We start from the raw sequence: 13249 nt of genomic DNA, 5'->3' as shown, positions 1-13249 counted from the left end.
CGGGGTGAGCTCCCGTTGCTCAGTCCCTGCTCCTGCCAACCTAGCAGTTCGAAAGCACATCAAAGTGCAAGTAGATAAATAGGTACCACTCCGGCGGGAAGGTAAACAGCATTACCGTGCACTGCTTTGGTTCGCCAGAAATGGCTTAGTCATGCTGGCCACATGACCCGGAAGCTGTACGCCAGCTCCCTCGGCCAATAAAGCGAGATGAGCGCCGTAACCCCAGAGTCAGTCACAACTGGACCTAATGGTCATGGGTCCCTTTACCTTTACCTTTTAACTCCTGTGTAAACCATAGAGCCTAGGGCTTGCTGATCAAAAGGTCAGCGGTTCGAATCCTCGTGATGGGGTGAGCTCCCATTGCTCAGTCCCTGCTTCTGCCAACCTAGCAGTTCAAAAGCACGTCAAATTGCAAGTAGATAAATAGGTACCACTCCAGCGGGAAGGTATACGGTGTTTCCGTGCACTGCTGTGGTTTGCCAGAAGCGGCTTAGTCATGCTGGCCACATGACCTGGAAGCCGTACGCCGGCTCCCTCGGCTAGTAAAGCGAAATGAGCATCACAACCCGAGTTGTCCGCAACTGGATTTAACGATCAGGGGTCCCTTTACCTTTAACTCCCGCATTGGTCATAATCTCTCTTTTTTTAACATGGTTATTACTTTGTAGGAACACAAAAGTTTCAAACACTGAATCAGGAATTGACTGATTTCCCAAGCTGATAGAAGCAAACTCAAATCTGGGAGATGTATGGTGCTTCCAGTCTGTTGTGGTTTTCGGGTAGGAGTCAATCACATACCGGCAAAATCAGGTTGCAAAATTACCGTTGATTTGGCACTCTTGTACAGCAAACCAGCTACTATCCCAAAATCAGGTTGGGATGTGTTTTTTTGCGATAAGGAAAGTGATAGGAAAATGCACTGGGAAGTGTGGGATAACAATGGATTGGCACCACATTGTATAACTTCCCCGCAAACAAATTAGAATTAATGCTCAGTAAAATAGCCGGCATCATCTACAAACTTTGAGCAAACAAATCAGGAGATATGCTTTATAAAAGGTCACATGAAAGTGACTGTCTATACATATATATATGCGACACCTCTGCTGATGAAAGACTGGAAGAATTGTAAGGGGGGGGGAGGAACTGTAAGGAAGTAGGACTGGGGTGAATATCAGTTATGCAACATTTTTGGACTGTGACTTGGCTGACAATTGCTGACAAGTGGTTAAAAGGATTTTATAATAAATTTTATATAGAAACTGGAGAAATATTAATTTAGATCACTAGGACATTACAAGAATCGTATTGCACTGCCTGAGTGATTAAAAGTTAAAGGTTGGACTTGGGAGGGAAAGTTACGTCCGGCAGAGGGTAAAAACCTGTCCTATTTTTCTAGAAAAAAAGGTGCCAGAACTCACAATCAACACCTCTTTTTTTCCTCCTATAATGGCAATGGGGTCTCACCTGAGAGGTGCTGGAACTGAGTTCCTGTGAGTTCCCACTGGAGGAAAAAAACACCCTGGTAAAAACTTTTTAGAGTGCATATGTTCAAAATGTTTATTCTGAATAATTGTGGTTGCAGATAATTGTCAGATTGGGAGGTGAGAGTTTCTCTTTCTTTTAGATTATATGCTATAAATGTGACAAAGGTTTTTGTTCAGTTTTTTCTTCTTTATCTTTTTTATACAATTATGTTTGGTACAGATAATGAGTATTCTATTTTATATTTCCTTTACTGCTATTCTTTTTGGATATGTTGCTTTTTATGAGCTTTTTATAAACGTGTTTGGATTTTACTGCTTAATATGTTAAAAACCTTCAATAAAAATACGCACACACCATAGCTGTCAACGTTTCCCTTTATTTAAGGGAAATTCCCTTATTCCGAATAGGATTCCTCACAAGAAAAGGGAACAGTAGACAGCTATCACACACACACACACACACACACACACACACACACACACACGTATATGCAACACCTCAGCTAAAACACCTGCACTGGTTTCCCATAAGATACCCTGATGTTTTATGATATGTCAGCAGAGAAATATTTATGTAAGTAAATTACATATAATGTTGTCAGAAAAACTGGCTGTTGGCACTTTAAGCCATGTATTGAACCATCTAAAGGCAGTGGCAAAGCAAAGTCAGAGGGTACCTGGTGTGGAAAATTTATTGTCACCCCCCCATTTTTTTAAAAAAAAATTGTCTGGGAAAAAGTGGTTTGACTTTATTTCATATTTTTTGAGGGGAGCCAGGGTTGTTCAGCTTCTTTGGGGAAGCCAAAGTTGTTCAGCTTGTGGCAAGGAGTATGACTACTGCCCTACAGCTGAGGGCCTAACCAACAGCATCTCTCACAGATGTTGAGTGCCGCACAGCATTTTGTCACCCCTTCCTCGGAGGTGACACCAGGGGCGGGCCGCACCCACCTTGCTCCGCCCCTGTGTAAAGGTAACACAGCATCACAGGAGAGGTTCAGTTCTACGGCCAACCGGAGCCAATGAATTTCTCCCAAAGTTTGCCTGGTCTTGAAATGGCCCCCTAGCCTGGACTCGCAGCCTTTTCCAGTTCACACTTGAATTTTGTGCATGAATCTAATGAGTTTTCAAGATCCGGTTCCCACAGCAACTGTCAAGAGCGCCACAGAATCTGTCACTATGCAGGATACTAAATTTATTTCACAATATTGTTTCCTGCTGCCTTCTGTGGCTCTGCTGCCATGGAAATGCGGGCAGGGCAGGCCTCTGCCGGAAGAGATGTCCTTGGCAAGGAACAATGAAAGTGTGGATCTTGCTTCTCTTCTCCAGAAAGCTAACCTGCAAAAACGAGGACTGGGCATTCAAGTACAATGGATCTGTTTTTGGTTTTCCACAGAATCAGAATGGGTGGCACCTTCCAACCGGATGGCTTCAAAGCAGTCTCCCAAGTTCTAGAGTCTCCTCCCTGGACCAATTTAGAACTTACCTGCATCTTTGGAAAAGCCACTTGGAGCAGCTTCTGTAGGGCCCTCGAGCAACCCTGTTTCTTGAGTATTCATCTTGATTTGCTTGCACAACATTTACGCCAGGTTAGATCATATCTGGTTTTTATTGAGCATCTGATCCTCTCACGGGGCAGTTGTACAATAAAGAACATTCGCTCTTGATTTGCTTGAAGGGTGTTACAGTGGTACCTTGGTTCTCAAACTCAATCCGTTCTGTAAGTCCGTTCCAAAACCAAAGCGTTCCAAAACCAAGGCACACTTTCCCATAGAAAGTAATGCAAAACAAATTAATCCGTTCCAGACTTTTAAAAACAACCCCTAAAACAGCAATTTGGCATGGATTATACCATCTGACAAGACCATTGATCCAAAAAATGAAAGCAATAATCAATGTAAAGGTAAAGGGACGTCTGACTGTTAGATTCAGTTGTGGACGACTCTGGGGTTGCAGCGCTCATCTCACTTTATTGGCTGAGGGAGCCAGCGTACAGCTTCCGGGTCATGTGGCCAGCATGACTAAGCCGCTTCTGGCGAACCAGAGCAGCGCACGGAAACGCCGTTTACCTTCCTGCCAGAGCGGTACCTATTTATCTACTTGCACTTTGACGTGCTTTCGAACTGCTAGGTTGGTAGGAGCAGGGACCGAGCAACGGGAGCTCACCCCGTCGCGGGGATTCGAACCGCCGACCTTCTGATCAGCAAGCGCCACCAGCGTTCCAATAATAATCAATGTACCATACTATAAAATAAATAAGACAGTACTGTAGATGATAAAAAATAAAATTACATTTTTTTCTTACGTGCACCAATGATAGTCATTGTTTGGATGGGGGGCTTTTATCCATTTCCATAGTCACACAATCAATCAATCAATCAATCAATCAATCAGTAGCTGAACTGGGTTCCACACAGTCACAAAAACAAATTAACTGAAGAAGCCTCAAAAACAAAAACGCAAAATAATTAGCAAAAACAAAAGAGCCAAACTTAATCAGTTCCGGAAGTCCATCTGACTTCCAAAATGTTTGAAAACCAAGGCGCAGCTTCTGATTGGTGCAGGCACCCCGAAAACAATAACTGACAGCCGCACCAGACGTTCGGCTTCCAAAAAACTTTTGAAACCCGGAACACTTCCTGGTTTTCAGCATTTGAGAACCAAGGTACCACAGTAATACATCTTCCCTTTAGTTATCCCAACCATGCACCATGTTATACACCTTTATTTTGTCTCTCTTGCTCACAGTTTGTAAAGCTAAAAGCCCCCGATATTGACACCTCGCGGGGGAACTGCTCCAACCCCAACTTAGTTGCCCTTTTCTGCAACTTCCTCAGCTCTAGAGTACCTTTTTTGAGGTGTGGCAATCAGAACTGTACACGCACAATTCCAAGTGTGGTCGCACCATAGATCTGCAAAACTGCACTACGTCGTTTGCAGTTTTTCATTCCTTTCCTAAGGACTCCTAACATTGAATTTGCCTTTTGCACAGCTGCTGCACACTTAAGTCGACTTCTTCATCAAGCTATATCCATGGACAACCCCAAGGTCTCACTCTTGGTCAGCCTCTGCAAGTCCAGATTCCAGAAGCGTAAGTGAGAAACTGGATTTATTTACTTTTCTGCTCCACATCACACTTGCATACATTGAACTCCATTTGAAGTTTTAATGCCCGTTCATTTAGTTTGGACATATTTCTTTGGAACTCCTCACAAGGCTTGCCATGTGTCCTCTTTTTCCAGGACACGTCCTCTTTTTCAGGGGTACAACTTCTGTCCGGGTTGATTTTTTTTAAATTTGCCAAAAGGTCTCTGGCTATACTTTCTGCATGAGACATAGACATAACTGGTGGCCATAGACTTGCTTCCCTCTTCTCTTCTCCTGGCTCAGCAATATATTACAGCCTACATATAGTACAAGTATTTAATTTGGTGTCATCCACAAACCTTGCCAATCCTTCAGGGGAACCCCCCTCTCTTCTTACACCCCTCCATGCTGGAGAGTCACTGACAACACTAGGAACAGCCATTGCACTTGCCTCCCCAAGAGTTGGCACCAAAACAAAGCGGCCGCAGAGACCACATAACACTGGTCTTGAAAGACCTACATTGGCTCTCAGTACGTTTCTGAGAACAATTCAAAGTGTTGGTGGTGACCTTTAAAGCCCTAAACGGCCTCGGTCCAGTATACCTGAAGAAGCGTCTCCACCCCCATTGTTCAGCCCGGACACTGAGGTCCAGCACCGAGGGCCTTCTGGCAGTTCCCCTCACTGCGAGAAGTGAGGTCACAGGAAACCAGGCAGAGGGCCTTCTTGGTAGTGGCACCCACCCTGTGGAATGCCCTCCCATCAGATGTCTAGGAAATAAATAACTACCTGACTTTTAGAAGACATCTGAAGGCAGCCCTGTTTAGGGAAGTTTTTAATGTCTAATGTTTTATTGTATTTTTAATATTAATATTTAGCATTTTTAATATTTTTAATATTTTGTTGGAAGCCACCCAGAGCGGCTGGGGAAACTCTTGTATATTTGCACCATTCCAAAAAAGATCTATACCTTAAATAGGGCTCCTTGGGTCTCATACACACATGAGAAAAATCACATCCCTGGTAGATCCCATTTTTAGCACATTTTTCCTTTAAGACATTTTGATTGACATTTTGATCATACTGGCTAAAGGTGGTGGTGGGGCTGGCTGTTTTCTCCTGTTGTTGTTTCTCAAAGTATTTTTAAGATGCGTTGCAGAGCAAAAGGATGACATCCCTCCCAAGCCAGTTTACATAACAATAAAACTAATAAAACTAATAATAATAATATCAGATAGGACGCCATAATATAAAACAGTCCTTAAAAACACACACCACTCAAAAGTCCAGCCAATCTATAAAAAAAGTCATTTAAATAGCAGTAAAATAGCCACTAATAATCTGAAACTAGCTCAAATTTTTCCAACTAAAAGGCATCGCAGCTAAAGGAAAATTGGAATCAAATAGGTCTCTAAATCTCACCGTAAAGCCAGAACAGATTAAGAAAACCATGTATCCTTCTCAAGAAATCACACAGATGGGGAGATCAGCAAATTGTAATAACTTCTACAACCGGCCCTATAGACTATCACATCTTTGGGGTGGGATTCAACGGAATATCTGCAAAATCGGGTTGTGCAACTGACTGAGCGGTCTTGTGCAACAACCCCCCCTCCAAAATCGGACATTTTGGGGAATGGAAAGGGATGTCAGACAGAAAGTGACAGGTAACACTTGCTTTGATAAAGTGTCACCTAGCCTCTTTGCAAACAGGTCTGAACGTCACATAGTTTGCCTGCAAAGAAATCAGGATAAATTCTCAATTATTAACAAGCTGTCCTAAAGAATTTCCCTAGACTAGGTGTTCTCCTACAACACAGTGCCCTCCAGTGGTGATTGGAGGAATGGCACCCAAAAGGTAAGACTCTCAGTGGGCTTAGCTTATATGAATCAGAGGTCAAATAAAGCTATGTAGAAAATAACTGAAATGCAGCATTTTAAAAAAGAAAAGAAAAGGAAGTTTTTGGGTTTTCTCTTCTCCCAGCGCAACACTGCAACACTGCAAACTGAAGAAAAATCACCTGGAAGAAGTTAAAACTATTAAGAACCTCAGCAGCTTCTTACTTGTTTTTTTACAAGTTTCTGCCCTCATGGGGCTCTTCAGGACAACTTGTTAATTTAGGTCATCCTGATTTGCTTATAATACAAAGCTTATTATAGTTGTTTTTATTGTATACTTATTCATACCCTCATATTCCCTGATGGCACACAGGACGGCTTACAGATAAAACAAGAGCTGCTAAAAACATAGAAAAAAACCAATAATTAAAAAGCAATTAAACACTGAATGAATTAAATCTATCTATCTATCTATCTATCTATCTATCTATCTATCTATCTATCTATCATCTATCATTTAATTATCATCATCTATTAAAACCATACAAACAATTACAGTAGAAACTGCATGGCACCAACCCCCTCATTAAACATAGTCTTAATAGAATGTCTTCACCTGCTGGTAGGACAGCAAGGAGGCAGCCAGTCTAGCTTCTCTAGGGAGGAAGTTCCACAATCTGGGAGCTACCACCAAGAAGGCTCTCTCCCACATCCCTACCAAGTACGCTTGCGAGGGTGGTGGAACAGAAGGACCACTCCCAAAGATCTCAAAACCAGAGTTAGTTCTTATGAGGGGATACGGTCTTCCAGATAGCTTGAATCTAAGCCATGTAAGTCATAAGCAGAACTTCGAATTGTGCCTGGAAATAAGCCAGCAGCCGGTGGAGCTGTTGTAGCAAAGGGGTTTACACAATCATTAGACTATATCTGGTCTGAACATTTGTTCTGGCTTATAGGACAGTTAAAACAGCAACTAGCATCCACCCCAATATGCTTGTGGGGTGGTTAAAAAGTCTTCCCACTAGCCATTCATCCCATCCAAAATATTTTGATGCATTTTCCTAACAACTTTCCAAACCTCAAAAAGTCAGTGTTGTTGTTTTTGTTGTTGTGTTCTTGCTGCAAGAGGGCAAAGGCTGGGGACTTATTGGCCTGCTGTATCGGCCATTTCTGCCGGCACTAGGTGATTGACATCCATCAAAGTCCCTTGCACAGCCCCTTCCAAATGCCTGACAATCAGCCCTGTGCTCAGTTTTGCCCTAAATATAGCAGGTCCTTCTCTGCTAGCGTCTTTTGAGTCTCTAGCTCTAGTTAGCTCCATCTGTGCTTCCTCTCTCCCCATGGATTTCAGAGGAAAGTTAAGGCTTTTGTTGCCGTTGTCAGAAATCTGGGATTAGAGGAATTAAACCGAAGCTGCTATGAGGAATTTGTAACGACATATTTTTAAAAGGGTTTAAAATTGGTACGGTGTGTACTTTTAGCCCAAACGTTTCCAGAACAGGAATAACATTATCGGAGTTCTCTTGGAGTGGATTGAATAAATCTTGTCATGCACCCATCGAAGTCTGCTGCCTGAGGTAAAGTGTGTGGCTGCACGAGACGCGGTCTTCTTGGTAGCTGCACCTCTTGTTATATGTGAGAGACAGTCTGGTGTGGCAATTTGGCTGGGGAGATCCAGGTTCAAGTCCTGTGCCCCCCGCCATGAAGCTCACTGGGCGACCTTGGGACAGCCACTGTCTTTCAGTGACGTCATGCATGCGACATTGCGAGGAGCCAGGGGGCAGAGAGACCCCCCCCAAAGATTGAGGGGGGCCCAGCCACTTCAAAAAATATATTGGGGGGTGGCGAAACTGCCTCAGCCTTGGCCCCTAGGAGTTGGTGTGCCTGCTAGCTTTGTATGTGGTTTTTAAAAGAAAGAAAAAATCTAATACAATACCAATTTTGATTATTAATTAAATTTGTATACCACCCTTCAAACGCAGATCTCAGGGTGGTTTACAACATAAGAAACGAGAGATTTCCATGGTACTATTATCTTTATGGGTCCATGCTAACTAGTGATAGAAAACGGTAGAGCCGATTTATTCAGACGACGCAGATCCCAAACTTGGAACCGCGCAGCTGAATTGAAGTTTATAGAGAAATAATGGTAGTCTCAATTGATTATGTAGGTTAATCTGTGTTTTGGGGAGAGGTGGAGATAAGAGGGGATGGTTCTGCCTTGCAGGGGAGGATTTGATAAAACTTTTTACGGCTCGCCCAACCACATCTAGAGGGGAAAGGCACTTTGCATGTGTACAATCTGTACTAATGTGTTCAGTTCTTCATTTGAAAATGTCCAGGGAATGAAATGAATTGCTCTAAAAATATGCTTTATTGGTAACATGCTTTGATGTTAGATGAGAGAAAAGAACTTCATTTCTGGTTCCTGAATTTTAAAACTAATCTCTTTGTGTGTTCTGTCAAGAGAAGGCTGAGCAGTGATATATCCCTTACAAGCTGCGAAAGGCAAAGTTTTCCTTCCTGAGAAGCAAATAGAATAGTAAGGGTTCCTGAGGGTCATCTAGTCCAACCCCTTGCAATCGCTGCTAAAGAATCCCCAACAAATGAAAATCCAACCTGTTTAAAAACCTCTAAGGAGAACCCACCACCTCCCGAGGGAGTCCGTCCCACTATCTAACCGTTCTTACCATCAGAAAGTTCTTCTTGATGTTTCGTCAGAATCTCTTTCCTTGCATCTTGGAGGAGTCAGACAAAATGGGCCACCTGGCTTAGTATTGCCTACGGGAAGCTGTTCTCTTAAGGTTTCAGGTAAGTGACTTTCCCAGGCCTCCCTGCATACGCCAGAGATCAACTCTAAGACCTTTCGCATGCAAAGGAAATGCTCTAGCACTGAATTATGGCCCTTCCCCGATAGAGACAACGCTTTAATTTCAACAAACAGACAGATTTGGGAACTAAAGGTATGTTGCAGATGCGGAGAAGAACGGTGCTCTTTGCGTCTTGCCAAATACACAGTAATTCCTGGTCACTTTCTGCAAGCTGAGAGTTCCCACCCAACCAGACTTCCTTGGAGCCTCAAATAAAATATAACTTTATTCTTGACAGCAGGATCCACCTAGGAGGGAAAGGGTGGGTGGGGAGGAAGCAGAGAAAAGCAATACAGGACTGGTCTTATGGGTTTTTTTAAAAAGTGAGGGACTCTTTATTGAGAGCAGCATATTATTTGTTTTTAAAAAAGAACACCTGTTGGCTGTTCTACCCCTCCGCTTAAGCAAACTGAAACTAAAAAAAAAATGACTCTAGGCTGCAATTCCAGTAATAATATATATAAAAAAATGACTAAGGCTGAGAGGTGTCAACTTTTTTTTTTAAAACGTAAGAAAGAAAGGAAAACAAACATTGCCCCAAATAATCATATAAAAAGGCGGCATTGGATAGTCAGGAAAGCTAGTGAAAAATCTCCTTCATATGCCAGGCACTTAAGTGTTCTTTGCTCTGTTTTTTTTGGATACGCAGGGAGGTGCCAGAAGGCCTGACAAGATGGACGACACGAGGAGAAGAGAGGTGGAAGGACTGCTTAATAAATATACAGGTTCCTTGCCGGATGAAAGAAAAGGACTGCGTGTGACAGGCAAGGAAGGGGGGGGGGTCTCCTTTCCAGTGTGGGTGGGACACCAGATTCTGTGCAAGGGGGAAGGGGGCAACCTCCCAAGAAAATGGCGGGGATAATATGGCCACTCAACCCTGTTCAGAAAAGGCATACAAGCTCAGGGAGTGGAGCTGGGGCTGGTTGCCTTCCAAAGCCTCCTAGGTCAGCTCAACTGATATGGCAGAAGGTTGGGGAAGGAGGTGTTTGAAAATGACCGAAGCGCAGGGTTGGGAGTACCTGCTGCCGAAGCCATTGCACTGAGAAATATAAATCAAGGCAGCAAGAAATGCCAAACCCACAAGGTGGACCTGGGCAGGCGCTGGGGCACGGTTTTGCTGTAAATACAGAAGCCGACAGCCTCCCCCTGGGTGTTGCTCAGGGCTTACTTTAGACTTCTTCCCAGTGTGCCCCCCCCAAAAAAAAACCACCTTGTGGGCTGCACAGCAGCACAGAAAAAGCCCCCAGCATGCTGCACGCTACCCCCCCCCCAAATGTTAAGACACTTTCTAGCTCCTGGAAGGAACCTGGCTGTGCTTTTCGCTAAAAGGATTCCCCAAAGGGGTTTTGTTCAAGGGGAGGGATAGGTGTCCCGAGACAGAGGAATCACCACAGAGACTCTCTTTTTGTGACTGGCCCACGGTGGCTCCCAGATTCCCCTTCATCTCTGGGATGTCGCTGTTTCCAACTAGCCCTGCAGATTATCGGAGGTAGAACCTGAAGGAGCGCGGTCCGGTTGGGCACAAGGGAACAGGGGTGCGTGGGCCTGGTAGGAAAAAAAGAGGCCTCGAGGCCTTCGGGACCGCTGCGTCTGTGACCCTCCGCGTGGGAGCTGCATGTAAAAATCCCGTGGTCCCTTTGGGTTTCGACTCTTAGGTCCTGGTTTGAGGAGTCTGTAACAGTCAAAATGCCAAAAGCCAGGCTCCCGCTGTGTCCCAACCCCGGCCAGAGAGGGGCGGGCAGCACCTCCCTGCTCAGGCCTTGCTTTCGGACGGGCTCTCTCCCAGCATGTTGGCAATCTCGCTGAAAGACGGGCGGTCCTTCGGGCTGGGAGCCCAGCAGCGCTGCATCACCTTGTAGAGCTTAGAGGGGCAGCCCTCTGGGTTGGGAAGCTTCATCTTCCCAGACTGTAAACCTAAAGAGAGAAAAAGAAGAGGCTGAGGACACAGGGGACGGCTGGTCCAGCCCTTAGCAAGGGGCACACACTATGGAAACTCAGCACTGAGACTCTTGTAAAGGTTACAGTAATTTCAAAGAACTGCGGAGTGGTGTGTACTCTGGTTATCTCCCGCTTGGACCACAGCAATGCTCTCTACATGGGGCTACCAGGAAGCTACAATTAATCCAGAATGTGGCAGCCAGACTGCCACAATCAGACTGGTGACTGGGAGTGGCTGCCGAGACCACATAACACGGGTCTTGAAAGACCTACATTGGCTCCCAGTATGTTTCCGAGCACAATTCAAAGTGTTGGTGCTGACCTTTAAAGCCCTAAGCGGCCTCGGCCCAGAATACCTGAAGGAGCGTCTCCACCCCCATCATTCAGCCCGGACACTGAGGTCCAGCTCCGAGGGCCTTCGGGCAGTTCCCTCACTGCGAGAAGTGAGGTCACAGGGAACCAGGCAGAGGGCCTTCTCAGTAGTGGCACCTGCCCTGTGGAACGCCCTCCCACCAGATGTCAAAGAGATAAACAACTACAGTGGTACCTCGGGTTAAGAACTTAATTCTTTCTGGAGGTCCATTCTTAACCTGAAACTGTTCTTAACCTGAGGTACCACTTTAGCTAGTGGGGCCTCCCGCTGCTGCCACGTGATTTCTGTTCTCATCCTGAAGCAAAGTTCTTAACCTGAGGTACTATTTCTGGGTTAGCTGAGTCTGAAGCGTCTGTAACCTGAGGTACCACAGTATCTGACTTTTAGAAGACACCTGAAGGCTTTTAATGTCTGATATTTTATTGTGTTTTTAATATTCTGTTGAGAGCTGCCCAGAGTGACTGGGGAAACCCAGCCAGATGGGTGGGCTATAAATAATAAATTATATTATTATTATTATTATTATTATTATTATTATGCCGAGGGAATAGGCACCAGTGGGGATCTATGTACCTGACAGCACCTCTTCATCCGCCAGCTTGGAATGGGGCATATCCCCCAGCGTGAATATTTCCCACATGACGACCCCAAAGGACCAGACGTCAGACTTGGTGGAGAACTCATCTTCCAAGACGGCTTCAGGGGGCATCCAGCGGAGAGGGATCCTGGCTTGGTGGTAGTGATAGTACTCGCTGCTCGTAAGGAAGCAAAAGGACAGGTCAGTTCTCTGGCCCCTAAAAAACCCCCAAATGTGCTGCATTCAGACCAGCCAAGGGAGGTGCAGCTGTCTCTATTTACCTGCTGTAAACATCCTTGCTGAGGCTCAGGCTCGACACCTTCACCTGCCTTTGTGCGCTGACAAGGCAGTTCCGAGCTGCCAGGTCTTTGTGCACGAATCTGCTGTTGGACATGTGCTCCATCCCCAGGGCCACCTGGCAACAGAAGGACACCTGTTTGGAAGAAAGACCAGCGCCGTAAAAATGTAATCAAGTCACCTGGAATGCTTTATGCCAGAGGTTTTCAACCTTTTTGGGCCCACGGCACCCTTGACCAACTACCAACTTAATTCGTTCTGGAGACCCGTTCTTAACCTGAAACTGTTCTTAACCTGAGGTACCACTTTAGCTAATGGGGCCTCCCACCGCTGGAGCACGAATTCTGTTTTCGTCCTGAAGCAAAGTTCTTAACCCGAGGTACTATTTCTGGGTTAGTGGAGTATGTAACCTGAAGTGTCTGTAACCTGAGGTACCACTGTACATTCTTTCTGTGGCCACAACTGTGGGGCTCAGGAGTCGTCCAGTTCCGTCGCCCCTGCCTGCAGCCTCCCGCCCTTTTTCGAACCCCCTCCCTCGGGGAGTGTTCCCTCAGCCTCCTCTCCTCTTCGCTCTCCTTGGGAGTCCTCTGAGCAGCCGCAGCTGCCGTCCCTGGTCTCTGAGATGCCAGAGAGGGGTGCCTCCTCACACTGCCCCACAGCCTGGGGAGCACCCCCTGGCCAGCCCCAGAGGCATCGTATGCCTGCGGAGCTTGTAGCCGGGGCTGCTGCTGCAACAAACAGCTGTGCAAGCCTCTAGGAGGAAGAGAGGTGAGAGGGCATCAGAGG

General features: G+C 45.5%; 1 protein-coding gene and 1 long non-coding RNA gene across 2 annotated transcripts in view; one reads left to right on the top strand and one right to left on the bottom strand.

The window, feature by feature from the left end:
- The first annotated feature begins 8363 nt into the window (after window positions 1-8363).
- Window positions 8364-9774, top strand: LOC307212107. The gene is made up of 2 exons (XR_013836833.1): window positions 8364-9119; window positions 9154-9774. It is a non-coding gene; the product is annotated as an uncharacterized lncRNA (long non-coding RNA).
- Window positions 9583-13249, bottom strand: part of PTK7 (protein tyrosine kinase 7 (inactive)) — a 113820-nt gene continuing 110153 nt past the window's right edge. Inside the window, exons 18-20 of the mRNA XM_079969112.1 lie at window positions 12448-12599; window positions 12163-12341; window positions 9583-11192 (exon numbers count right to left, since the gene is read on the bottom strand). Of these exons, the coding sequence (XP_079825238.1) occupies window positions 11032-11192; window positions 12163-12341; window positions 12448-12599 (492 nt within the window). The 3' untranslated portion in view covers window positions 9583-11031. The remainder of the gene's footprint in view (window positions 11193-12162; window positions 12342-12447; window positions 12600-13249) is intronic.

This window comes from Podarcis cretensis (assembly GCF_951804945.1).
Source record: "Podarcis cretensis genome assembly, chromosome: 3".
NCBI classification, from domain to species: Eukaryota; Metazoa; Chordata; class Lepidosauria; order Squamata; family Lacertidae; genus Podarcis; species Podarcis cretensis.
This window is presented reverse-complemented; position numbering and strand designations above follow the sequence as displayed.